Source organism: Melospiza georgiana, chromosome 19, assembly GCF_028018845.1.
Source record: "Melospiza georgiana isolate bMelGeo1 chromosome 19, bMelGeo1.pri, whole genome shotgun sequence".
In the NCBI taxonomy this organism is placed as follows: Eukaryota; Metazoa; Chordata; class Aves; order Passeriformes; family Passerellidae; genus Melospiza; species Melospiza georgiana.
In genome coordinates this window covers 2,376,460-2,404,444 of record NC_080448.1, presented here as the reverse complement: position 1 = coordinate 2,404,444, position 27,985 = coordinate 2,376,460, and the positions used below count along the sequence as shown (strand labels likewise).

Below are 27,985 nucleotides of genomic sequence, written 5' to 3'. Positions count from 1 at the left end.
ATGCTTCTTTGGGGGGGTGGGTGAGGAAATTATACCAACCCCATGCACTTTGAGGGTGTTGTGCACCTTCTGTGTCACCTTCTCAGAGGGACAGATGTGGCCGTGGATGCTGCAGGTGTGAGGTGAGGGCAGGGGCTGAGGTGGCAGCCCAGGGAGGGCTATGGGCATGAGGCTGCCCAGAGTGCCTGGGCTGGATCCCTGCACTCCCAGCTCTGTCAGGGGTGTGGGCCTGCACCTGCAGCCTCTGAGAATCCAGCCAAGGTGCCAGAAGTCACTGCGGGAATTTGGGGGGGATTCTGCAGGGTTCCCCTGATAGGAGGGACTTGTTTGGGAAGCTGCTGCTCCCTAGAGAGAAATATTCCATGAGGATCCTGATAGCACAGTAAGGCACAGTGTCCTGTGGTGGATGGGAGTCAGGGCAAGGACACAGCAGAGCTTTGAAAGGATGAGGTGCTGCAGCTCCGCTGGAGTTTCCGTGGCTTCTGGAGCAGCCTCAATGATGAAACTCATCAGCAACCCAGAGCTTTATCTGCAGCCTGTCCCCCCATGGAGGAAGTCATTGCTGTTGTAACTGAATTTACCAACCAGAGTTTCTTAAGTGAGCTGTTGAAGGTCTTTTGAAAGAAACTGTCATTGCTTTTATCAGTTCCTCTGGGGATTAATTGAAGAGCAAAACTTTTAGGCTGAAAAGCAGTCGCTGGAACATTCTGGGGTGTGCCCAGAGCCAGAGGCCCTGTGGAGCCAGTGCCTGCCTGGCTCCCTTGCTCCCGGTGCTTCCATCCTCCCCACCCAGCTGAGTCTCTGGGACCACGTCGTGTGTGTTGTGTCTCTACCTCCTGTAAATTTTGCTGGGATAGGCCCAGAGCCATCATTCAGCAGTCTCCCTAGTTCAGCTGGTTCCCCAACACCAGACAGGCTGTACAGCAAAGCTCAGACAAGTCTCCATGAAAAGGACTTTAAGATTAAGAGCTTTAAGCTGTTATAGATAAACATGAAAAACTACAATAAACAACAAAAAAAAAGGGCAAAATAAAGATGTAATCCAGATGTTCTGCTTTGCATCCTCTGCTTCTCATCCTGTGCCATGGCCCAGGTGGGTATGGCACCTCTCTGCCCGGGGGAACTGCTGGTGGCATCAATACATTCCTGTTTCCATTCTCCAGATAAGCAGTATGTATTGTCTGAGTGCAGGGGTTTGGTGCTGGTGCTCGCTGGAGGGCTCAGCCAGGCCCGTGGCCTTTCCCATTCACCCTGATCTGGGAGCAGGGTCACAGTCCCCAAGGAAAGTAAACATTCAAGAGGCAAAGCATCCTGCAACCCCCCACTTCCATGGCTTCTGAAGTGGTTGGAGAACAATTCTTTTTTGAGAGCAGTTTGGTGTGGTGTCTCTCAGGGGTTGATGTAGGAGTGTGTGTGTTTAACATCTTCCCCAGTGATAAAGATGCTCATGGGCACCTGGGCAGTGTCCTGGTGACACCAAACTGTGTTGGTGGGAGGTGCCCTCCTCACACACTGGAGGGCAGGGACTTGGCATCCATGAAAACAATCTGGACTGCCTGGAGAGGTGGAGCTGTGCAAAACTCATGACACTTAACCAGGCCAAGTAAAAGGTCCTACATGGAGTTGGGGCAATCTTAAGTCCAAGCACAGGCTGGGAAGATGGATGGATGGATGGATGGATGGATGGATGGATGGATGGATGGATGGATGGATGGATGGATGGATGGATGATGGATGGATGGATGGATGGATGGATGGATGGATGATGGATGGATGGATGGATGGATGGATGGATGGATGGATGGATGGATGGATGATGGATGGATGGATGGATGGATGGATGGATGGATGGATGGATGAGGGATGGATGGATGGATGGAGGATGGATGGAAGGATGGATGGATGGATGGATGGATGGATGGATGGATGGATGATGGATGGATGGATGGATGATGGATGGATGGATGGATGGATGGATGGATGGATGGAGGATGGATGGATGGATGGATGATGGATGGATGGATGGATGGATGGATGGATGGATGGATGGATGGATGAGGGATGGATGGATGGATGGATGGATGGATGGATGGATGGAGGATGGATGGATGATGGATGATGGATGGATGGATGGATGATGGATGGATGATGGATGGATGGATGGATGGATGGATGGATGGATGGATGGATGAGGGATGGATGGATGGATGGAGGATGGATGGATGATGGATGGATGGATGGATGATGGATGGATGGATGGATGGATGGATGGATGGATGGAGGGATGATGGATGGATGGATGGATGGATGGATGGATGGATGGATGGATGGAGGATGGATGGAAGGATGGATGGATGGATGGATGGATGGATGGATGGATGGATGGATGGATGGAAGGAAGGAAAGCTGCCTTGAGAAGGACTTGGACGTACTGGTGGATGAGAAGCTCAACACAGAATCATGGAATGGCCAGCGCTAGGAGGGACATTAAGGTCATCTGGTTCCAAACCCTGCCATGGATGTGCCCCAGCCATGTGTGTCAGAAACCCCCCATGCCCTGGGCTGTCCCACTCTGGGGAGAAGGGGAAGGGGAGATTCTGCCCCTCTGCCATGCTCAGGTGAGACCCCACCTGCAGAGCTGCCCCAGCCCTGTGGCAAACTGCAGAAGGATCTGGAGCTGCTGGAACGAGTCCATAGAAGGCCACGGAGCTGCTCCTGGCCTGGAGCCCCTCTGCTCTGGAGCCAGGCTGGGAGAGCTGGGGGTGTTCACCTGGAGAGGAGAAGGCTCCAGAGAGAGCTCAGAGCCCCTGCCAGGGCCTGAAGGGGCTCCAGGAGAGCTGGAGAGGGACTGGGGACAAGGGATGGAGGGACAGGACAAGGGGGAATGACTTCCCACTGCCAGAGGGCAGGGATGGATGGGATATTGGGGAGGAATTGTTCCCTGTGAGGAAGAAATGGCTTCCCTGGCACAGCATACCCAGAGCAGCTGTGGCTGCCCCTGGATCCCTGGCAGTGCCCAAGGCCAGGCTGGACAGGGCTTGGAGCAGCCTGGGATGGTGCAAGATTTCCCTACCAAAGGCAGGGAGTAGAACAAGATGGCCTGTAAGGTCTGTCCCAAGCCCAACCCTTCTGTGATTCTCTGAATTAAGTTCCTCATTGTGAAACACATTTCCCAGCACTGTCATGCACTAACTGTCCATAGCCTTTGAAACATCCTCATCCTCCTCCTCTATCTGATGCAGCAGGGGAGGGACTCAGAGCTTTGCAGATTCACCAGCTCTGCCCCTTTGCACAAGAGCTGTGCTGTGGTCTCTCTTGTGCAAACTGCTGTTCTGGAGCTACTGCTGGATCTGTTTCTGGTACTAGAGCTGGTTCTGGTGCTGGAGCTGGTGCTGAAGTTGGGACCTCAGGCAGATGTTCTGCTTCTGTGTCACACTCTGAAAGGGGTGGGCTGGAGACCTCCTGAGTCTCTTGGGTTAGGGTTCCCTGAAGGCCCGGGGTCTCATTTAAGGAAGCATTATCCCCAGGGATGCAGGCCCCCCCTCTGCTCTGGGTCCTGTCCTAGCACTCACCACTATCCTGGGTGGTTTTGTACATCTGTTGGGAATTTTCTTGGCAGTACCAGGTGTCATTGCCTCTTGTCCCATCCCTGGGCACTCCAAACAGCTCTGTCTGCTCTGCCGCCCTTCCATGAGACAGTCCAAGTCAAGAGTAAGGCTTCCAGAGCCTTCTTCCCTCCAGGCTGGCCAAACTCAGCTTTCTCCTGGGCTCAGGTGGGTTCCCTCCAGGTTGTCAAAACCAGTCTGCAAACAGGACCAGCCTCACTGGGCCTCACTGCAAGATTTGTAATTTGTTTTGCTGATTTTCTTTAAAGTATTAAAGGACCAGGACCATCATCAGTTCATGGCTCCACTTACAAGGAGGCAGCTTTGGGGATGGTGGATCCCAGCTTTGGGGATGGACACACCCAGATGCCAGGGGCACTGCACCACCTGGACCATTCTGCAGCCACTGGGGGTCCTGGGGTGTCCATGCAGGACAGTCGAGGTGAAGACCTTCATCCAATCGGCCTGGGGAGTCCTGGCAGGAACTTGGTTGCTCCCAGTCTGTGCTGCTGATCCAAGGAATTCTGAGCGCAAACACAACTGCAATGTGCAGTGAGGGGGAGCTGAGGAGCAGTTCCTCTGCCTCCCCGTGCACTTCCATGCTCAAACACATCCCTCACTGATCCAGCAGCATGCCCTGCCAGCATTTGTCCATCAGATGCTCTTGCTCTGGGACAGGGAGAGGGGCTTTGCCCGTGCAGGGGAGATGCTTTGCCAGCTGAGCTCCTGGTGCAGCGGCACTTGGGGCAGACCAGATGCTCCAGACCAGAGCTGGAGGGTGATGCCTGTTCAAACCATCATCCCAGTGCCTTCTCCTGGGCAGGAGGAAGGAGCAGCTCTCGTGGTGCCCCGGGATGTGGGGCAGAGCCCGTCAGGAGGTGGGATGGGGAGTGCTGGGCACTGCAGGTGTCTCTGGGGGTGCATGTGAAAGCCTTGCTGTGACCTTTAAAAGCGGCAGAGGATGAAGAGCACCACGGCGGAAGGAACTTTGTCCCTGGAAGGCGCCCCCAGAAGGGCTCAGGGCTCTCGAACCACCATGAAGTGGCCACATCACCTTCAAAAGTCCCGGGAAAGCTCCGGTGGAGCATCAGGCTGTGTATCCAGCTGCGAGCAAAGGAGCCTCCCGGCGGGCAGAGGGTGGCAAGTGAGGTGGGCGCTGGCCTGGCCGGGCCCCCACGCCAGGGGAGTGCCCGGGGCAGCCGCTGCTGATAAGGCCGGGCCGATAAAAGCGGGCGCGGAGGGGCCGCGGGCCGGGCAGAGGCGGCGGATCGCAGGTGGGAGCCTGGCCCGGGCACGGGCGCTCGGCTCTTGCGGAGGGTTTGTTCCTCTGCCGGGGGCGGCCCCGGGGAGCTGGGGCTGAGCCTGGGGCTGAGCCGGGGGCTGAGCCGGCGGCTCCCGCTGCTCCCACCCTCGGCCGGCGCCGGGAACGGCGGGAGCGCAGCGGGGAAGCGCCGGGGGCGGGGGCGGGGGCTGCCAGGGCGGCTCCTCAGGGACGGGGCCGAGCCGGGCAGGCCGGGGGCCTCTGAGCCGGGCATTTGGGTGCCTTTGAGCCGGGCATTTGGGTGCCTTTGCCTTTGAGCCGGGCATTTGGGTGCCTTTGCCTTTGAGCCGGGCATTTGGGTGCCTTTGAGCCGGGCATTTGGGTGCCTTTGCCTTTGAGCCGGGCATTTGGGTGCCTTTGCCTTTGAGCCGGGCATTTTGGGTGCATTTGAACCGGGCATTTGGGTGCCTTTGCCTTTGAGCCGGGCATTTTGGTGCCTTTGCCTTCAGCCGGGCATTTGGGTGCCTTTGAGCCGGGCATTTGGGTGCCTTTGCCTTTGAGCCGGGCATTTGGGTGCCTTTGAACCGGGCATTTGGGTGCCTTTGCCTTTGAGCCGGGCATTTTGGGTGCCTTTGCCTTTGAGCCTTTGGGCATCCTGGGCTGTCTTTGAACCAGGCATTTGGGTGCCTTTGCCTTTGAGCTGGGCAGTCCGGGTGCCTCTGGGGCAGCTTCACGGTGCGTGCTCAGCCCGCAGCTCTGGGCTCATTCTGGGAGCTGATTGCTTGGAGCAGCCTTGGGAGGTGAGTGGGTCAGCTTTGGGAAAAACTTCCCAAACATCTATTAAATGGCTATTAAATACTTCCCACTCCTTTTGCAGCCCATGTTAGAGGAACAGATAGGTAATAACTGAATAGATTCCCATTAAAACACAAATATAAATGCTGCATTTTATAATTATGGGGATAGAGTGATACCCAGTTCATGGTTGGCTTCACTCTGGCTCTACTGAGGAGCACAAACAGTTCACTCGTAGTGATTTTTGTAGCAACATTCTAAATATTGAAGTATTATTTCCTCCAAATTTTTGGTGTAACTTTTAACATGAATATCCTCAATCCCAGGCTAAACAGGAATAAAGAGTATACAGTCCTTATATGTTTTTATGTGACATTGTACGTGGCATGACTACTTGCAAGGAGGACTCTTGGACTCTGAAGGCAGAGAAGCAGAGGTGTAGAGGACCTGCTGTGCTATCCTGGCTCTTTCCTCTTCCCCAGCAGCTCTCCCTTGCACGCTCTGGGTGCTGTGCTGGCAGCAGGTTCTGGCCCCTTTGTGGTGCCCCCGAGGTCCCAAGCAGCACATTCCCAGTTGCCAGCAGTGCTGGCATCCCTGGGACAGGAGGCTGCTCCTTTTCCACATTGCACTGACAGGAGCTCTGGGGCAGCGCACTCCCTCCTGGAAGCGTTGCACTGGGAGGGGATGCTCCATGAGCTCCTGTGCCATCCTCCACCTTGGCACGGACCTTCTGATGCATCCATATGTTCTTGCTCGTCTTCACCTACATTTCTTTGCAGGGATGAAGGCAGAAACCTTCCTGGGGCTGCTGGTGATCCTCAGCCTGTTCCAGGCATCTGTATCCTCTTCCTACGGTATTGTCCTTCCCTCAGGGTTTGCAGATCAGGGGATTTTCTGAGGGGGAAAGATCAAGCTGTGTCTGGAATAGACCGTCATTCAGCAGCACAGCCCTGAAAAGGTGCCAGAAGGGGCACAGTTTGTACCTCCTGTGGCTCGTTCAGGGTTTTACCAGTCCAGATTCTGCCTGATTCCTTGAAATCAGGTAAAGGAGATCAGTTCCCAGCATTCGTCCATGTCCATGGAACCAGGGTCTCCCTCCCTGTGCCAGCACCTGAGAGAGCTGCCAGGGCCTGTGGAGTGTAGGGATGGGGCAGTTACTCTCCCTCTTCCAGCCCTGAATCACTGCTCCAAAATATATGGAGACCTCCATCTGTTAATTTACAATGTCAAATCCTTATGAAAAGCACATGCCTGGCTTTTCATTTGCCTCAAATGGTGGTCCAGGCAGTAATTTTTGTCATCAGGATTGTCCAAGAGGTGAGCTCTGGGCTGATCTGGGAAGGTATTTAAAAGAAACTGGAGAGATTTGGGAGATGTTTATCCCTTTGTGCTATTTTCTGAAGTTTTCCTCTTTCCCAGAAGATGTAGGAAAGTGCTGTCACTCAGAGAAGCCCTTGGGGCCTGTCCCCTTCCTTTCTGTGACCCACAGCCAGCAGATGAGGGAGATGAAATTCATTTTGGGAGCTCCCCCCAGGGCAGGAAGGAGAGTAGTGAAAAGGGCAGGAGGTTGCAGGAAGGACTGGGGAAAGACGTGGGGAAATCAGGCTGCTCATAGAATCAGAGAATCCCAGAATGGTTTGGATTGGAAGGAAATTGCTCAGAGTTCATCCCATTCCTCCACTGCCATGGGCAGGGACACTTTTCACTATTCCAGGCTGCTCCAAGCCCCATCCAGGCTGGCCTTGGGCACTGCCAGGGGTGGGACAGCCACAGCTGCTCTGGGCAGCCTGTCCAATGCTCTGCTGGGAAAGGGCAGCACAGACGGTGCCTGCACCTCTCACTGTTTGGGGCTGTTTGAAGCTTCCACGGATGGAGGGATTCTCTTCGTGCCCAGGAGAGACCCTCAAACTCCCCTGAGGGATACATTTACATGCAGATCTCTGGAGAGGGAGCAGCACTTGCCTCCAGCGCTGCTGTGTGTAATTCCCAGGTGCAGGAGGCGCAGGGGTGCTCCTGCCGGCACCCTCACTTGTGCTCCTCCCTGTCCCTGCCCAGATGTGCCGCTGCAGCTGTCGGACACGGCCCTGCTCAGCAGCGTGGCTGAGGCCCGGCACCTGGTGGATGCTGCCTACAGGCGGACACGGGAGCGGTGAGAGCCGGGCTGGGGTGGCGTGTCCCTGTCCCCGTCCCCGTCCTGCCCCTGTCCCCTGTCCCTGTCCCTGCCCCTATCCCTGTCCCTGTCCCCTGTCCCCTGTCCCCTGTCCCCTGTCCCCTGTCCCTGTCCCCTGTCCCTGTCCCCTGTCCTTATCCCCTGTCCCCTGTCCCTGTCCCCTGTCCCCTCTCCCTATCCCCTGTCCCTGTCCCCTGTCCTTATCCCCGTCCCCTGTCCCTGTCCCCTGTCCCTGTGCCTGTCTCCTGTCCTTATTCCCTGTCCCATCCTCTATCCCTGTCCCCTGTCCCCTATCCCCTGTCCCTATCCCCTGTCCCTGTCCCCTGTCCCATCCCTGTCCTCTCCTGCAGCTTCCCCTGCCTCTCCTGCTCCCCGCAGCCCAGGGACAGTGGGGTGGGGAGCCCTGGGAATACAGTGGGCTCTCATCCAGCTTTTGGCTGCTCACCCTGATTTTACAGCAGTCTGTCAGGTCACTGGGAATGTGACCCCCTCTGTCTCGGTTTTCAAAGAATTGCAGAATCCTGGATGGTTTGGGTTGGAAGAGATCTTAAAGCTCATCTCTTTCCAGCCCCAGCCATGGGCAGGGACACCTTCCACTATCTCAGGGTGCTCCAAGCCCCATCCAGCCTGGCCTTGGATGCTTCCAGCTCCTCTTGGCACCCTATGCCAGGGCGTCCCCATCTTCACAGCAGCACCTGATGGTATTGCTGGGCTCTGTTGCACCCCTCAGGGCTCTGAGCAGGAGCCCTGAGTTGAGACCATAACAGGCTCCTGCATATTTCCAGTGATTCCCTCCAAGGGATGCAGCAAACAGCTGGATGCTGCAGTGAGGACGTTTTGTGGGGCTCCCAGCCATGCTCTGGGAGTGTCCAGCTTCCTACCAGCCCATACCTGTTCTCTGCCAGCAGCCACACTCTGAATCCCCTCCAGCTGAGAGGAGGCTCCAGCAGCTTTAGGACAGGGTGGCCTGGAGACCTTTGAGGCCTCCAGACAGTGAGAGGTATTGATGATGTGGATAACAGCTGAGCAAGGTTTGGTGCCTCATGGATGTCATTTGCCTTCTGGCAGGTGGAGCTGGGCAGTTTCAGGAGCTCCCTTCCTGCAGGTCTCTCTGCTGCTCTGTGGAGGGTGCCAGGAGCAGCCCTGGCCTCTCACAGTGACTCTGCCCAACAGTTTAGACTTAGGACATGCTGTGCCTGATGCTCAGGTGTGCAACTGCAGCATCCCTGCCCCTGCTCCGTTTCAGATTTTGGTTTCCTGTCCCTTGCAGCATAAAGAAGAGCCTGCAGAACAATGCCTTGACCCCAGCAGAGCTCCTGAGATATTTCAAGCAGCCAGTGGGGGGGACACGAGAGGCTGTCCGGGCAGCGGATTACCTGCAGACCACCCTGAGCCTGCTCAAAGAGAGAATGCAAGGGGCTGTGAGGGGGGACTTCAACGTCACAGGTAGGATCCCCTCTGCTGGGAGGAAGGCAGAGGAGGAAGACACAGGGCTTGGTCCCTGGGGCTTGGGAGGAGTGAAGGAAAGGAAAGGGGGTTGTGGTGGGCTGTGACAAATCTTTCCCATGTGGCTGCAGTGAAGAAAAGCTGAGTTATTTTTCTGTGTTCTTTTTTCATTTTAAATATTATTGGGAGGTTTTTCAGTTAGTGAAAGTGTTTTGTGCACTTCCCTGGTTCCTTCTGCTGTGTGGAGGTTCAAGTTCCAATTGGTCAAAGCCTGGAAGGCTTTGGTGGATATTCTGCTGCTTGAGCAGGGAATGAGCAAACCCAGAGATGGCTCCCAGCAGCTTGGCCCCAAGGAGGGCAGTTCTTCAGCCAGACCTCAGACAGCACTGCAGTCACATCACAGACACAACACTGTCCAAATAGAGAATGGGGAGATGTGAGAGGACATTTCAGCATGTATCTGGAGGAGCAACATCCTCTGTGAGATGGAGTCAGGCAAGGCCAGGCTGCTGACAGGACACAGATCAGGGTCAGTGAAAGAAGCAGCTCAGGGACACATAGGGAGGACTCCTGCCATATACATATGGGGATCATGGAATGGTTTGGGTGGGAAGGGACCTTGAGGCCCATCCAGTGCCACTCCTGCCATGGGCAGGGACACCTTCCACTGTTCCAGGCTGCTCCAAGCCTCATTTAGCCTGGCCTCAAACACTTTACCAACATTACAGTGAAGCACTGGCAGGATAAGGCACATCATGGAGTGCCCCGGCTTTGCTCTGGGACAGGATGGGTTGGAAGATGATGGCAGAACTGGCTGTGCAAAGCTCCAGCCTCTCCATCCAGGACTGATGCTCCAGTGCCACTACAGAGCCCTGCCAGGGCCCCCTGGCTGCCACCTCTCACCCACCTGCCCAGTGGCTTTTAAACCATGCTGTGACCCAGACTGTTGGTGGCAGCAGTGACCAGGAAACCTCAAAGCGCTGGGACGTGGAGTGAGCAGCAAAAGCCAAGAAGGAGCATCTTCCCTGGGAAAGCTGGGGGTCAGCCTGGAGAAGAGAAAGCTCTGGGGAGATATCAGAGCCCCTTCCTAAAAGGGCTTATAAAAAAGAGGGAGGGACTTTTTACACGGGTAGATAGTGACAGGGAAAGAGGGAATGGTTTTAAAATAAGAGAGGAGAGATTTGGATTATGTCAGGAAGAAATTGCTGGCTGAGAGTGTGCTGAGGCCTTGGGACAGGCTGTCCAGAGAAGCTGTGGCTGCCCCTTGGAAGTGTCCAAGGCCAGGCTGCAGCAACTTGGGAAGGTGTCCCTGTCCTTCTCAAGGGAAGGGAGTTGGAGCAAGATGGTCTTTAAGGTCTCTCCAACCAAACCATTCCATGATTCTGTGATTCTGTAAGACCTTTCTTGTTAAACTCTGCCACTTAACTTCCCTACAAAGGGAAATGCACAGCAAAACACAATGCCCTCGGTGAGCCCAGCCACAGGATGGTTCTTTTCCAGGCAGCTCCGAGTAGGTGACACACACTGAGAGCTGCTTCCAAGGGGAAAAACTTGTAACAGCCCCTAGGATAGCTGTGACTGCATTTTATGGGGGATAAAAAGGGAGAGGAGAGGAGAGGAGAGGAGAGGAGAGGAGAGGAGAGGAGAGGAGAGGAGAGGAGAGGAGAGGAGAGGAGAGGAGAGGAGAGGAGAGGAGAGGAGAGGAGAGGAGAGGAGAGGAGAGGAGAGGAGAGGAGAGGCAATACTAGAAAACCATTCTGCTGCTGCATGAGCCTAACATGTGATTATAAATAAGATCTGACCATAGCTTTGCTGGGTTTGATGCATTCCAAACCAGTAAAAGCATCTGCTGCTCAAAGAACATCCTTGGCATGTCTTCGAGCAGGAAGAGTTAAATGGCAGCACACTGTGGTTGTGCAGATGGGGGTAGGTACAGGTACTAGGTACAGGAAAACCTTTGCAGAGCCAGTGTGTTTCTGCATGGATTTTTTCTCCCTTATTCCTTGCCAGACTTGCTGACTCCAGCTCAGGTGGAGGTGATTTTCAAGGCCACTGGATGTGATCAGCAGGATAAGAAAATAAATTGTGCATCTTCTGGCTACAGAAGCATTACTGGAGAGTGCAACAACAGGTGAGGGGCTGTGTCAGCAGGAGGATGGACGGATGGATGGATGGATGGATGGATGGATGGATGGATGGATGGATGGATGGATGGATGGGACAGGAGGAGAAGAAATGGACTCAGGTTGCACCAGGGGAGGCTCAGGTCGGACATCAAGAGGAATTTCTTCCTGGAAAGAGTGGTCAGGTATTGGAATTGCCCAGGGGGCTGGTGGAGTCCCCATTCCTGGAGGTGTCCAAGGAAGGACTGCATGTGGCACTCAGTGATCTGGGCTGGTGGTTAACCTAAATTTTTCTATAGATGGATGTCAGGCATCCTCCATAAGTAGAAGTAGACCCTCTTCTCCAGGGAAGATTCGCACAGGCACCTTGTTTTGGAGTCTCACACTCTAGTATTTCCTAGTAATGTGTGGAGTTGTTAATTCCAGTCCTGTGTGGAGCTGTTAATTCCAGTCCTGTTGGGAAGGTTCCTGGTGTTGTACCTGAACCAGCTCTTTGCCAAAAGAGGAGGAGCTCCGTGTTGGGGACAGACTCTTTGTCTGGCCCTGCCCCTAGGCAGGGTCTCCAAGGGTTTCCTGACCTAAATCCACACCGGGCATGATCCAGCCATCTCTTTGCCCCACTCTGTGTGGGAGGAAATCTGGGCATATAGGCTGGGAGAGCACCTCCCATGGCTGGAATGGGAATGTGGGAGACACGGGAAATTGCTGAGCATTGGGTGTTTGACAGGGACAGTTCAGGAACATTCCCTGTAAAAACAGAGCTGGGAAGCTCCTGGAAGCAGCTGAGGCAGAGGAAGGAGCTCAGCCAGCTCTGCCTGCTCCAGGGTGCTTTAGCCTTGAGGCGATTGTATAAGAACAAAGGAGAGACCTTCCTGCCTCCTTCCACTTCAAGGGGGGGGCCTTTTTTCAGGCTGGATGACATCAGGGGCACCTGAGTTCTTGCCTGGGAGAAGCTGAAAGTTGGGGCAGATTATTAAAGGTCTTTTCCAACCTAAACAATTCTATGATTGCTGTTGTTGTTATTATTAATCATAAGGTTTACTGATAGCACCAAACCTACAGAGCTGCAGCAGTTCCCCAACCATGGCGTGCTCCCATTCCAAGTCCATGTTTCTTCATATCCACAAGCTCTTAGCTCCAACTGTTTGCTGTTTTCCCATTGCCTCTGACAGGAGGAACCCATCCCTAGGAGCTTCCAACAGAGCCCTGGCCAGGTGGCTGCCAGCGGAATATGAGGATGGCGTGTCCGTGCCTCGCGGGTGGACGGAAGGAAAACGTTTCTCTGGGTTTCCCCTTCCACTGGTAAAGTTTGTAACAGTCTCAGAACACAGTGTCAGGCCTAGGGATTGTCACTTCTAGCACAGAGTGCAGGCATCAAAGTGCTCATCCACTGCCTGGACCTGTGGATCAGGTGAGAGGGGCTTAGATTCACCAGCTGCAGGGTGATGGTCTGAGAATATCCAGGGGGATCTATTAGGAATGCTTTCTAAGTCCCGTGACTTCAGGAAAAGCAAAGGAAAATTAATCTGATTGCTGCAGAATCACAGGAGGGATACAGAATTACACAATATGTTCTTTTAAATTAAGTGCATTTAAGCCAAATTATTTTACTTACCTTTTTTTTATTTGGTCTGTGGCAGTTGTTTCTGAAAAGCAATTATGCCAGAGGATAAAGTTATGCCAGGGAATCCTCAGAACAAAAAATGTATGACCAGAAATGCTATGTGGGGGTCCCTGTGTGGGTGAAGTGCAGGGGTTGTGGCTCTCATGGCACCTGGATGTGAGCAGGGACACTGTAAGGTGGCTTTTGGTCACTTGAGCTTGGTGCAACAGCTCTGATGAGGAGGAGCTGGGGTTGTGTTCATGGATTTCTTGTACTTCCTAACCTCCTTCCACAGCACTGTGTCCACTTTTTCTGCAGTAATACATGGAGGTGGGAGAACTGTGATTGCTGAGTAAGGGATGAGAAGGGAGGAGGACTTCAAGATAATTTTCAGAAATTCCCTGGGGCTGTTTTTTCTACACTTCTATTAAAAAAAAATATATATATTTTAAAATTTGTTTTGTCTCCCTTTCCCAGGTTTGCTTAGCTATTTCCCCAGGTCCATCAAGGGACAGTCTTGGCCTGGAGGTTCAGAGTCCTGCCTAGAGCCAGAGCAGCACTGTGCTCAGCGAAGGGCACTTGGTGATCATGACACCTTCCTGCACAGACACATTTGGGGTTTTTTGTCTGCAAAACACAAGAAGTGCCCCGGGAATTTTTGCTGATGACCCTGCAGCTGGGTGCACCCATTCACACACGTCATTTCCCGCCAATGTGTTCTGCCTCCACCCCTGCAGGTCCGACAAGTGTCCAACGAGATTGTCCGCTTCCCCCCGGAGCTGCTGCGGATGGACCAGCAGAGATCCCTCATGTTCATGCAGTGGGGCCAGTTTATTGACCACGACCTGGATTTCAGCCCAGAAACCCCAGCCAGAGTCCCCTTCAGTGGTGGGCCAGACTGTGACACCAGCTGTGCCAAGGAGCCTCCCTGCTTTCCCATCCAGGTACAGGCAGCCTCCTTCTTCCAGGGGAGGAAGGGAGAGGGCATCTGCTCTCCAACCAGGAATATCCTCCCAGAACAGGCCAAGGAGGTCACAGCACTCTGTGTGGTGGCAGTGCTGTGTTCCAGGGGCAGGCCCTGGGTTCAGGCACAGGCACAGACTTTGCCAGGTTTCCAGGCATTTGGCCATCTCCCTCAGCAAGGTGGTTTTTCTTTGGAGCTGTTGTGCAAAGGTAGCACAGTTGATGCCAGGAAAACAGGAAATGTCACAGACAGACACTGGGGAGTGTCAATACTCCAGAAAATCCGTGGGTCTTCAGTGTTCTTTGCACGGGACAAGGGAGTGCTGAGATCAGTGCAGTGCCTGTGGCATTATCAGAAGTCACATCCTGATCCCTGCTCCAGCAGATCACAGAATCACAGAAGCATTGGGGTTGGAAAAGCCCTCTAGGATCATCCAGTCCAAGCTGTGCCCCATCCCCACCTTGTACCCAGCCCACAGCACCGAGTGCCACGTCTAGGACTTCCTTGGCCTCCTCCAGGCATGGGCACTCCAAACCTCCCTGGGCAGCCCCTGGCAGTGCTGAGCCCCCTTTCCATGGGGAAATTCCTGCTGCTGTCCCCCCTGAGGCTGCCCTGGCCCAGCCTGAGGCCGTTCCCTCTGCTCCTGTCCCTGTTCCCTGGAGCACAGCCCGACCCCCCCGGCTGTGCCCTCCTGTCAGGAGCTGTGCAGAGCCACAAGGGCCCCCCTGAGCTTTCTTTTCACCAAATCATGTCCATGTCCCTCCTGCAGCCCTTCTCTCCCACCTTTGAAGTTCTGCTACAGCTCTGGTTTCTACATGTCCTCCTAATTCCCCTCGAGGAAAACTGTGATGGGATGGAACATCACTGAGTGTTTCCCTGACATACATTTGAGAGTGCTGGAAAGAAGGGTCACACATACTGGATGACAATTCTCTGTGGTGTAGATATGGAGATAAGAAAACTGAGCGTTAAAGATGTAATCCAATATATTTATTTTCAGAGGAAAGACTTTAGGAATCCATAGGACTTTAGGCTCCAGGCTGTTTGGGACTTGGGCTCCTAAAGCAGCATCTCTGCTGTCAATCTGACCCTTATGCCCTGTGAGACGGCTCCTGCCTGGCTCCATCTTCATGAATTTTCCTTTTCTCCACCTGCAGATCCCACCCAACGACCCCCGGATCACCAACAGGAGGGATTGCCTCCCTTTCTCCCGCTCGGCGGCGGCCTGCCCGCGGGCCCGGGTGGTGCGAGAGCAGATCAACGCCCTCACCTCCTTCCTGGATGGCAGCGTCGTGTACGGCAGCGAGGCCGCCCTGGCTGAGCGGCTGCGGGACCGCGGCAGCCGGAGCGGCCTCCTGGCTGTGAACCGCAACTTCACCGACAGGGGCAGGGCCTACATGCCCTTCGGCCCCATGAGGAAGGAGCCCTGCCTCAAGGCCAGCGGGCCGGCTCGAATCCCTTGTTTTCTTGCAGGTGAGTCGAGTGCTTGCACCCCAAATCTGGAATCTGGAGCAGGCAATTCCACCATCTCCAGCTCACTTCTTCAGTTGTTTGTTTTTCTTATTTAAATAGAAGATGGAATGGAGCAAATCATGAAAGACTGGGACAGGCTGTGCTAGGTAGGAGGAAGGTCTTCACCCTCTCCAAGTCTTGTTTGTGAGGATAAACCTGGAATGAAGGTGTCTCATCCATGCTCAGCAGCTCTGGTGTAGGGCCCAGAGTGCCCAAGCAGGCACAGCAATGGCAGCCTGGCCTGGAGGCAATGGCTGGTCTGTACTTGTCCTTCCATGGCTGTCTCCATCCCAGCAGGATGGGAACAGATGTGCAACTACTGTGCTGGGCCACAGCAGGAAACATTTGCATGTCCCTGCTGCACTTTGAGAGGAGCTCGGATCCCAGCTGAAATGAGGTTGAGGCCAATACCTGACCAAGATGGCCTTTTAAGGTGTGTTCCCACCACTGTGAAGGCTGAGGGAGTACTGGGAGTACTTTCCACAAGCCTGTGGGACCCCAGAGAGGGATGCTTCTGATATACCTCATGAATTAGTGTCTCCATGGCCTATTTCTTTTGGAGAGCAGGATTTCTCAACTGACTCTTGCTGGCTCTGGCCACACCAGGATGCTTGTGGCAGTGCTGGAGAAAGCTTCAGGGTACAACAGGTCTCATCACCTGTGGAGCTGCTTTCCATTCCCTTGGCGCCTTTTATATATGGCCAAAGTTCCTCTGAACATCCCCATGGTCCTTGGAATCCATCAGCTGTCTCCTTTAAAGCTCATGGTGTTTCCCTCTCCCTCCAGGCTCCCACAGCATTCCACCTGTCCCATATGTTGTTCCATGTGTTCACCTGGTCCCCCAGTTCTGTGCAGGTCTCTCCTTGGTGAGGGCCACGCAGGACCTGTGGCCAAAGGCAGGTGCTCAGTGAGAAGCAGAGTGGGCAGGAGCATCAGATAATTCCCAGGAGGGGCTTCTGGCCCCTGCAGATTCTCAGCAAGGAGCAGTTCCTGTTCCGTGGCTGGAACAGATCCATCAGTTCTTTGATGGGAAAGTTTATCAGTTCAGGCTGCATCGGAAGCGCCTTTGAAAATTCAGTGTCTGATTTGTGACTTTTCCGGTCCCTGAGAACTGGGGGAGTTTTACATGTGCAGTTGCCTCCCAGGGCTCAGCGTTTCCTCCCAGAGCTCTGTTGGAAGCTCTGTCTGGATGCATTCTGCTCAGGGAAACCTGACAGTGCTGCATTTGTTCCTCCTTCCACAGTCCCTCACAGGCAGCCTTTGAGAGTGGATGAAAAGGGCTCTGTGCCAAGTGCAGGAGCAAATGCCTCCATTTGCTGTGGGACAAGGGGACTAAATACGACATGTTTACTTTTCTCTGAGTGCTTGCCTATGCTCTCATCACCTGCTTGCTCTTGCGTTTCCTGCCCCAGATGTTTGAAGAAAGATTTGATATTTTATTGTGATGCTGTTTGTTTATTCCTCCAAGTTGACTCATTTTGCTTTTCCTTTTACTCCCCAGAGAGCCTGTTTGTGACTGTCACCTTGCTTTGGCCACAGTTTCAGCTGGTTTGAAGGAGACCTGCTGAGTTTCAGAGCTTCCTTGGCCATCTTGACTTCCCTTTGCCCATTTGCATTTCTCTCTCGAGCCGTGAGACCAAACATCTCTGATATGGGAGCCTGGAGAACACCTACTTGTATTTAACTTTTTAAGTTAATGCTCCCAGCCCTTCACTGAAACTTTCCCCACCTCTGTTATTCTCAGCACAGCCAGGACAACACCTGGCTTTTGTTGCCTCAGCAGAAATTCAGCTTTTGCCTGGTGCTGTCTGAACCTCGGTTTCCCTCTCCTCCTCTGTGTTTCTTACCCACTTTCTTCACAACACAAATATTGAGACATCTAAAAATTCCTCTGTGTGTGCTTCCCAACGTGACTTTCCCACTCCAGTGTCATGTGTGCTTCTCCCAGGTGACACCCGTGCCAGTGAGATGCTGGAGCTGGCCTGCATGCACACGCTCTTCGTGCGGGAGCACAACCGCCTGGCTGGAAAGCTGAAAAGCCTCAATCCCCACTGGAATGATGAGAGGCTCTACCAGGAGGCACGAAAGATCCTGGGAGCCATGATCCAGGTACCAGCCATCATCCCACCTGTCCTGGCTCTGCCTGCAGTCTCACAGGGTTCGCATGTTAGATTTTGCTAGTGCAGGGTGGCCAAAGGGTGCAGGATTCAGGGGTGGGAGGACCAAATTCTTTCCTCCTGCCCCTTTTGACCAAAGCAAAATCACACAGAGATACCTGGAATGACAAGCACAGAGGGGGCCCCTGAATGTTTTATATACCTCTACTGTTAAATTTACAAAGTGCTTGATGAGGTTTTTATTGGCACATTTTTGTTTGAGGAACAGACAGAAAAGTCAGAGGAAAAGCTTTTCTAACCTCTGTTTTGTACCTGAAAAAAACGGTCCTGGAAATTTGGATTAAAATTCCTCAGGTTGTGAATCCCTTCCTCTCGATGATTCCCTGCCTATAGGAATGATCTTAAAGGTCCTTTCCAACCCAAACCATTCTGGGATTCTATGAAGAAGCCCCGTGTGCTGGTGGAGCCCATCATGGTGTCTCCTTGGGACAGGGCTGCACCCTTTGACCACCCCACACAATCTTGACTAGCTTGACACACTACTCCAGACTTGACCCTGAATGGGATCCTGGGGTCACACAAGCCCCTCTGTGCTTGGGAGAGCCCTCCCAAAGTCTCTTGTCCATCCTCCAGTTTCAAGCAGGAATGGCCTCAAAGCCAGATGAGGTTTTTTACAGCTGGCAGGAAAGCCTGGATCCTATGAGAGAAAGGGACATGGGGTTTTTCAAAGGCACTGCACCTCCTTTGAAGCCTGTCTTCTGAGCTGGTTTAACAAAAATAAAAAACAGGAATATCAAAATGTTTAAATGCTGCCCATTTAAATATTATTGTATTGTTGAAAAAACATGTTGGACAAGGCAAACATTCAAAGGATTGTCCAAAAAGCATCATCTCCATCATTGTGTTTACATCAATGGTTCCATCTTCATGCAGTATTCAGACAATTAGTCCATTTTCTCCTACTGACACAGAATTTGATTTTTCTTTTTTTAAATTATATTGTTCTGCCTCCTCAATATCCCAGAGAGACAAGAGAGCAGGACTGGAAATCTCTGCTGTGGGAGGACTCAGGGAGCTGCCCGTGGGTGGTGCTACCCCTGTTATCTGCTGATGTTATCTTTGCTATCTGAGGCACGAAGGGTGCAGTTCTGCCTGCCTGATGGGAGTGGTGTGGTTACAAGGAGCCAATATTGGGGAGGATTTGGCAGGCTTTTATCTTCACAAAATCACAGAACCAATTAGATTAGAAAAGACTTCTGAGATCATTGAGTCCAACCTATTATTATGTTGCTCTGACCTGCCAGAGTGTTGTGGCACAGAGAACATGAAAATCATCTTTGCTTCCACAGAAACTGATGGCCAAGACATTAACAGTTCACCCTTTCCTTGTTTCCCCCTAGATCATAACTTACAGGGACTACCTGCCTCTCCTGTTGGGACGCAAGTTCCACAGGCTCATTCCTCGCTACCGGGGCTACAATGAGTCTGTGGATCCTCGGATATCCAATGTCTTCACCTTGGCTTTTCGCTTTGCTCATGCCTCAATCCCTCCAACTGTTGGCCGCCTAGATGAATATTACAGACCCATAACTCCTGAAATTCAGCTCAGAACCTCCTTCTTTGCTGTCTGGAGAATCATTCAAGAAGGTAAATCCATTTCTGCAGTGTGGATTTATTTCATTTGTCTTTTTTGCCTTCTCTGGATGAACTTCTGCTTCAGCCAAATTTAAAAGTGTTTTGTGTTCAATGTATTAAATGGCCTTTACTACCAGCCGGAGTTGTCCCAACAGAACTGTCCCCTGTAGATGAGGGCAGCCCATCATGTTCCAAAGTGGTCTGATCACTTCATTGCTGTGGCCTTGAAGAACATTATTCAAAGTATTTTCTTCTTAATCCTTTAAAGTGCAGGGAAATTGATTCTCATGTAGTAGCTTATAACTAAATATGAGCTGTGCTCCCCTCTCTGGGGCCTCTTAGCCATACACTGTCCTCCCTGCACTGCTCACATGTCCCTGCTTCAGGTGGAATTGATCCCAGTTTCCCTGTGCCACCTGTGCAGGTGGGATTGATCCCTATCTCCGGAGCCTCATGGCCAACCAGGCCAAGCTGATGACGCAGCAGCAGATGGTGGTGGGCGAGCTCCGGGACCGGCTCTTTGAGCAGGTTGAGAGGATTGGGTTTGATTTAGCTGCACTCAACATGCAGCGCAGCCGAGATCATGGCCTTCCAGGTAAGTCAGCTGTGGGAGCAGAGCTTACAAAGAAAAACAAGTGGAAATCAGGCATTTTTGTGATTAAACATTGAGAAGCTTCTCCAACCCATGCTTGGCTGAAATTACTCAGGAGTTGGATTCAGTAATCCTTATGTATCTCTCCCAGTGCAGGATATTCAGTGATTCTATGATGCTCTTTCCCAAACTTTTTCCTTGTTTCTGAACCACCACAGGTAAGTGGGTAGGGGTTGAGCACTGAAGGCAAAGCCTGGCTGAACCTGCATGAGAGACGTGGAGGCAATACATAGCTCATTGCACAGACCAGAGCTTGGTGTTCAGTGATTGACTTGTTTCTATTGTCCAAGTGAAAAAAATGGTAAAATAGTTCAGCAACAAGTTTGCAGGAGTGGAATTAGGGCTGAAAGTCCCCTGTGGCTTCTCTGCAACCATCTGTAGGGTCCAGCCCAGCCACACATGACTGGAAGAGCAGTTTCCAATATGTAAAGAAAATCTCTTCATAATTTCTTTACTAAATCTGTGTCCCAGAGAAAAAAAAAACAACCAACCAAGCATGTCAGAACCACTCTCAGGGCTCTTCAAGGTGCAAAACCAGTGTAATGGCATTGCAAGATGGTCTTGAGAAATAGATTGTTGACAGCACTTCAGAGCTGGCTCCTGAGTGGGTCCTTACACAACAGTGTCATTATGCTGAGGTAAGAGCCCAGAGCTACTGTGTAAGCAGCAACATCCTGAGAGATGCAATAGGGCTCCTGTTTGAAACTGAGATGAAAACTGAGCTGGATCCATGGGTTTTAAGCCCAGTCAGAGGCTTTGCAGTACATCCAGAGGCATCATCAGCTCACAGGATCGCTTTGCCTTGGCCACAACATAAGGCTGTGATTTTTCCATGCTTTATTGAGAAACACCATCATGCAGACCTGATCAGAACCACAAATCCTGGGTTTCCAGACCTGACATGGTGGGAGTGACATGTGTTTCTAGTGAATTTGGGCTTAGCTTTAGGTCTCAACCCACCTATGAGTGCTGTACCCCTTTATATTAGACATCCACGAAGGTGGTGATGGCATAGCAAGGTCAAAATCCCTTCCTAATTAATTTTCTGATTGAGCAAATTCTAAGTGTCCTGGAATTGTTTGATAGTAGTGTCATCTAGGCACCATATGCTGTGTCTTTTGCTCCCAATGCTCCATGTTTTTTAGACATAAGACAGTAGGTTTGGAATGGATATCAGGAAAAATTTTTCCTGTCAGGTTGGTGAGGCCCTGGCACAGGTTGCCCAGAGAAGCTGTGGCTGGTCCAATCCTGCAAGTGCTCAAGGCCAGGCTGAACAGGGCTTGGAGCAACCTGGGATAGCGGAAGGTGTCCCTGCTCATGGCAGTGGGTGGAATGAGATGAACTTTATTATCCCTTCCAATCCAAATTGTTCCGTGATTCCATGACATCCTGCTAACAGCAGAGGTGTTTGCTGCAGCATCATCTCATCTCCTCCACCAAGATGCAGAATTATGCACCACTTGTGGCACAGTGGATTTTTGGCTGTTTACAGTCCAGAAAAATTAGTCCAGCTGGCAAAGTCTGGTGGCTGAAGTAACTTGGGCTGTGTGGAGTGGGTGGCTTGTCCCCATGGCTGGACAGGGACCAGCTGTGGAGAAGGACTTGGTCATTCTCCTGTTGTACAGAGAGAGGGGCCATCAACATTTTGTCCAAGTTCTCTTCCAGTGAAGTCAGCATCAGTTGCATCCCTGCTGAGTGGAGGTGGATGGTGGTGGTACAGCTCCCACCTGCAAATACGTGGCACTCCAAAAACAGACAGGGGGAGCTGGCTCTGGAGGAGTGGGAAGGCAGTAGCTTTAACAGAAATATAGAAAAATGTTTTAAACATTTTGGTGCCTTACTAGTGTCCCAGTTTTGAGAAGGAGAGGGAAAAATCTTTTCAGGGAGGTAGTGCATCACTGCTCTATCTGCTCTGACATTCAACTGCTTGCAGGTTACAACTCCTGGAGAAAATTCTGCGGGCTCTCACAGCCCTCTGGAGTGGAGTCACTCGGGCACGTGTTGAGGAATCAGAACCTGGCAAGGAAATTCCTGAAGCTCTATGGGACACCAAAGAATATTGACATCTGGATTGGGGCCCTTGCAGAGCCCTTTGTGAAAGGAGGCCGGGTGGGGCCTCTCATGGCCTGTCTCATTGGCACCCAGTTCAGGAACATTCGCGATGGGGACAGGTGAGAGGAGAGCTGGGTGTCCCAACCCCAGAGCACAGGGAGGCTGGAGTTTATGCAGATTTCTTCACACAGATCTGAAAACTACTCTGGTTGTTTGTTGCTTTTTTTTTAATACTCCTTCAAAAGTTTCATTCTCTTTGTAGTCATGTTCTTATTCCCTGTCTGATGGTTGTGGTCCTGGGCTGAGATCCCCTCCCAGCAAAGTGATATCTCACTATTTCTTCTTCCCTCCCCCAGTTCTGAACTGGAACCCTCAGCTCTGACATGTGGCAGTGTTTGATTTTTGCTTGTGATGGATGTGGTGGGTTGGGGTTTTCTTGTCAGCCAAAATCACTTCAGCAGTGCTGAGGTTTCAACACACCTGAGCTCCTCCTCCTCCTCCTTGAGGTTGCTCAGGGGCTTCAGGTGCAGCAGTGAGTTACATTCCCCATTTTCTGCAGGAATTCTGAAGCAAGATCCCTGTACCTGCCAGCAATATTGCCTGAAAATGGGATCACAACCCATGTTTCTGGGAAACACTTCTGCTGAGAAAGACTTAGTACAAGCTGAAACTACAGGATGAGGAACTTAGGGTCAAACAGTCTGTTGCACATCTAGAAATCCTGTTCTTATGGCTGGAAACAAACCCTTTTCTAAAAAGTTGAATAATTACAGGGCTTGTTCCAACATGGCACTCATTTGGCTGTGGCCACAGCCTGAGTACAGTCTGTGCAAACTTTCCTATCTGAAAGAGGGTACCTGTGCCTCATCTGAGGACAATTAATTAAATTGCAGCTTTGTTACCTGTCCATGGCCAAAAGAAAAGCAAGGTATAATTGTGGGAATCTTTAAAATCAGAGGGTTTTGGGAAAGCTGCAAAAGGCAGGCCTCAGAGACAGCAGAACTGTGATTGGAGCTAAGCAGTAGTCATAAGGTTTGTCAGCAGAAAAATTATATGAGAAGTAGAAAAGTAAGGACAAATAGAACAATGGTCTGTGTATTAATGCTTGTCTAGAATAACTCCCTAAGCTACAGCAAAGTACATCTAGCCAGATGTTAGGAAGTTCTAAGCTTAATAATGGAGCTCTGTGCATTGTCTCTTAAGGCTTACAAGCAGGTCTTTTATTTGAAAGAAGCGAGCATTGTTTTAACCACAGGTACAGGTGTTTATAGTGATTGGATAGAACTGCTGTCAATCTGCTTTTGCATTGTGTGATTGGTCAAAAAACTTTTAAAGTAAGTTGTAACCTTAAGTTCTTTGTCTGCTGCTGGCATCTTCCCATTGTCATCACCGTGTAATGAGACTGATGCTGGAAAATACAACAGCTTGAGACGCCGTCCCCAGCAGTCCCATCCTGTTTGTGATTTGTGCACAGACCCTGGCCGACGATAAATGGAGCATCAAACTCACGACCTTCAGATTGTGAGACTGACAATTATCCAATTGTCGAGTCAGGGCTCTTGATTTAAATAATATAAATTCAAATTTGTTCTTGGCAGAAGAAATTAGTGTTAATGGGAATTAATATTGTGGGAGTCATCAGCGTGAAGAAGGCAGAAGGCAAAAATCTGTTGTGTCTTCTTTCTCCTTCAGGTTTTGGTGGCAGAACCCTGGGGTTTTCACTCCTTGCCAGCGCCGTTCACTGGCCAAAATCTCCTTGTCACGAATAATATGTGACAATACCCACATCACTAAAGTATCAAGGAATATCTTCCAGGCTAACAGATATCCCCATGGCTTTGTGAGCTGCAGTCAGATCCCAAAGCTGGACCTCAGACCCTGGAAGTCAAAGAGCACCGAGGAGCAAGGTATGATCTGCAAACCGCAGCAGGTCATGCCTGCAGACACCTGTGAAAGCCAGACCCTGGGGTTTAAAACTGAGCTCCCTAACATGGAGCTGGACCTGTGTGCCAGGTACAGCTTTAGATGCTCCAGTTCACTAGGTGTACTTAGAGTGGCTTCTACAAAATGCAGATTTTCTGGCAGAGCAAGCCAAGTGCCGTATTCTGAGATTTTTTTTCTAACAAGGAAAGGCTGAGGGAGCTGGGGCTGCTCAGGCTGGAGAGGAGCCCCAGCTGAGAGGGGCCCTCAGGCCTGGCTGTCCCTGTGGGCAGGGAGGGGCAGAGCAGGGCCCAGGCTCTGCTCCAGGCCCAGCAGTGGCACCAGAGCCACGGGCAGGGCCTGAGCCCAGCACTGCCCTTGCCCAGGAGGCACAACTTGTGCCCTGGGCAGTGCCCAGCCCTGAGCAGGCTGCCCAGGGAGGGGCTGGAGTCTCCCTCAGCACTGGGGATCCTGCAGAGCCCTGTGCACACAATGCTGTGCCCTGTGCTCGGGGATGGCCCTGCCCGAGCTGATGGGTGGCACCAGGGACCCTCTGCGCCCCTGCCCAGCCTGAACCGTTCTGGAATTCTGGGACTTTTTCCTGATTAATAGACTTTCCATTTAGTTCTTCACTAGTGATGCCAGGGTTTACTCCATGGGAAACAATGCCCAGACTGGGAAGGCTCTCTCTGTCCGTCTGTCAAGATGCTGTTTGTCAGCACATCCTTGTAAGGCCAAAAGCAACTCAGCATTTGAAAATGAATTCCCAGTCTATAGAAGGGCTTCTGGTTTTGATCTCTGCTTGTACAGTTGTCACCTATTTTTACACTATTTCTCTTACCTGCCTTTAAGATTTGTAAAATTCTTAAGATCTAACTCCTTCCAAAACGCTCCCTGAAATCCCTGGGAAGTAGATGTAGGGAAGAGTGGCTCTCCCTGGAGAAGTGCAAGCTGTTCCTGTGTATTTTCCAAAAAAACATCCTTGCTTTCCCCTGACAGTCAGGTCCTGCCACACTCTCATAATACCAAATTTTGATCCCTCCTTTCCAGCCTAAACTGTGGAAACAAATCCCACAAGGTATCAGGGAGATATGGCAGGTTCTTATCTATTAACACAATGCTTTTTATCTCCTCTAGAAAAAGATTCTGGTGACTTTAAATGCTGAATGCTGAGGATTTCCCAGATGTCCAGACTTGGGAAGCTGCTGAGGTGGATTATTAATTTTTACTGTGTTTATGCTTTCACTGCCTGCAATGTTTGGGCACAGTTCTGTCATTTGCTCAGCTTGATTTGCATGAAGCCTGAAGTGGGATGCAGCCCAGGAATAAAAGAACTTGGTGAAGAGATATCCCAGATCTGTGAAATCACTCAGTATCACAAAGCCAAGTGAAATGAGTTGTCCAGAGGCTGATCCCAAGTCACACCAGCTGCTGGCTTAGGCCACGGGACCACACAATGCTTCACCAAGATTTACCATCAAACATGTTTTCGACCTTTCTTTTAAAATTTTCAACCCCCAAAGACAGATCAAGGCATTGGAATAACAGTAGATTTTTTGTTCTCCAATTTTTTTGTTTGAAAGAAATAAATTCATCAGGTTTCAGAGAAAATGTACTAATGGTAGGATGCCTCTGACAGAAGAAGAAATAGCTGTCCTGCACCCCAAACACACTGTCCTAAAATCCCCTGTGTCAGGTTTTGCTCCAATATGGAAGGAAGAAATTTGCCATATGGGTGAGAGTTTTCTCACTATTATTTCTCACAGTCCAGAATGCCCAAAACATCCTCTGATGTGACAGAAACCTGTGACAAATTATTCCTGAGGCCTGGCATGAGCCAGAGTGACTCAGCACTGGCCTGTAGAGCTGGGATGTGGCCTGGCAAAGATAAAAACAATCTGAACATAAAAGAAAGAAGTAACTATTCTGATTTCAATCCAGCTTTTTGCCTTTTCCTGGAAGGGATCAAACCCACTTTCTCCTTCCTCTGTAATCTGCTGTATTCCTGGTATTGCTTAATAAATTGCGATTTTGGGCTGAGGCCAAAATGTTCTTTACATTTCATAAAAGGTGCAGCAACCATACGTGAGTGGAGGATGGTGGCAGGTTTTCTGTGGGAATATTGGGAAAGGGCAGTTCCAGAAGCTGTGTGTTGTTCATGAAATAAGGTATTTCTTGCTGAAGCCTCTGACCCCAACTCCTGTGTGAAAGTCAGCACTGATGGGTGGGAGTTATTGGCTGGGGTGTCCCAGTGTCTCCAGCTCTGGTTTGCCATCCTGGTTGTCTAATTGTGGCATAGCTGTGTGTGTGCTCAGCCCACCTGGGGCAGAGTATCATTCAATACCTGTCAAATTCAGCAGTTCCCCTCTGGGGGAGGATGTGACTGGCTCAAAAGCACCTGCAGCCTCTCTGTGTGCACTGAGCACAGACAGATGATTTTTTCTTTCTAGCCAAGCTGAAATTTGGACAATTTGACTTATTTATCAACTTGATCAAAGATATGCAGTGCTGGTACATGGGGACTATCCACAGGGTGCCTGGCATGTGCCTGCCTTGGTCAGTGGAGCTCCTGAGGTGGGGGCTGCCTCCTGCAGGAGCTGGGATGGGATGGTTTGCCTTGATCAACCTTTGCTGCTGGTTTCAGGAGGGCATCTCTCCCTCCCAGCTCTGCTGAGGCCTCATTCACTTTCTTTCTCACCAGCAGCCTCCCCCAGCTGGATGTCCATCCCTAGTTCATCCTGTCAGGTCCTTCTCCCAGTGCCAAGTACATTTTTCCTCAGTGGATGCCCACCAAGGTGGTCAGTGGGGTGCAGAGACAGGCTGAGAAAGCTGGATCTGCTCAGTCTGAAGAATGAGAGTGGGAGTGATTTATGTCTCTCTAAGGAGGAGCTGTGAAGGTGGACACTTCCCAGGGGCTCACAGGGGAAGCACAAGAGGTAACAGATGCAGGTTGCAAGAAAGGAAGTAACCTTCAGACAAAGACAAACATTATTCCCTGTGATAGTGATGTGATGCAGACACAGGGATGAGAGAAATCTTGGGATCTCCAATCTTGGGTACTCTTCCAAACTATCTAGGCCTTGAGCAAGCTCCCTGGATTTTCAATTAACCCTGCTGTGAGTAGCTGGTTGACCTGCAAACCTCCTGATGTCCTTCTACAGCAGGAGCCTCACAACAGCACCCTGGTTTGGAAACCACTGCCATTAGTGCAAGACAGCCATTCCACTCCTTTCACTGGCATTACATTTTAGGAACCTCTTTCTGGTAGGTCAGGATGAACCAGTTGTGCATCAAATCAACCTCCTCCTAGTTGCAAAAGGCCACAATTTTGTGCAGATGAGTTACAGGAAAGGTTGACAGACATAGAAAGGGAACTATTTGCTGGATCAAACCTTGGAGAAGCTGAAAGAAGCCGTGGTTTTTCTCTAAGCTCTGGCTCCCCCAGGGACCTGGTCTCTGCAAGCACCAGTTCAGAGGGTCCCAGTGCGCACACATGGGGCTCTTGTAGTGTCCATGTGCTGGTGTAGGGACAGTTCAGAGGCTGTGGAGAAGCTCTTTGCTTTGGCTGCCTCTCCTGTGGTTGCAGGGAAGCCTTGGGAGAGCTGAGAGGAGAGGCTGCAGTCACCTCTCTTCAGTTTTCCAATGAAAATCAGGAGAAGAATGGTCCATGGCTAAGACAGAGGAGCAGGGAGCACAGGCAATGTCTTTCTATATTATTATGTCTTTCTTCAGATATTTCTTCAGGAAATATCATTGAGTCTTGCCCATTTTACTGATGTAAAGGATTTGACTTTGTTCTTTCGGTTTTGGGTGATGGTCATTGTGGTTTTATGGGTCCTTGGGCTATTCCCTTTTGAGAATCTGCAGCTCTCAGACCTGACTGGAATTGAGAATTATTGCTCCTTTGAAGTGCCAGCTCCTAGCGCAAAGTCTGGTGTGCAGATGATAAATCATGAAACATTTGTTTTTCAGCCCAGTCATTCTGGCTACTGCAAAGTTCCTTTTCATGCAGTTGTTTTAGGAGATGAAATGCAGTTGGAGCTGTTCCAGGTTATACCTGCATTTTCCTGATTTGCTCCTTGCTTATGCAGATTCTGTCTGAACATGCATCTGTCTCTTGTCAGGAAAAC

The 27,985-nt window shown here is 51.2% G+C and overlaps 1 protein-coding gene across 1 annotated transcript; it reads left to right on the top strand.

The window, feature by feature from the left end:
* The first annotated feature begins 6,442 nt into the window (after positions 1-6,442).
* On the top strand, positions 6,443-25,021 carry LOC131091504 (eosinophil peroxidase-like). The gene is made up of 13 exons (XM_058037618.1): positions 6,443-6,515; positions 7,717-7,810; positions 9,102-9,277; positions 11,288-11,408; positions 12,573-12,702; positions 13,741-13,947; positions 15,125-15,440; positions 17,428-17,588; positions 18,997-19,243; positions 19,656-19,826; positions 21,817-22,054; positions 23,628-23,842; positions 24,993-25,021. Exons 1-13 carry the CDS (start codon positions 6,443-6,445, stop codon positions 25,019-25,021), a joined length of 2,178 nt encoding a protein of 725 aa, XP_057893601.1.
* The last annotated feature ends 2,964 nt before the right edge of the window (positions 25,022-27,985 follow it).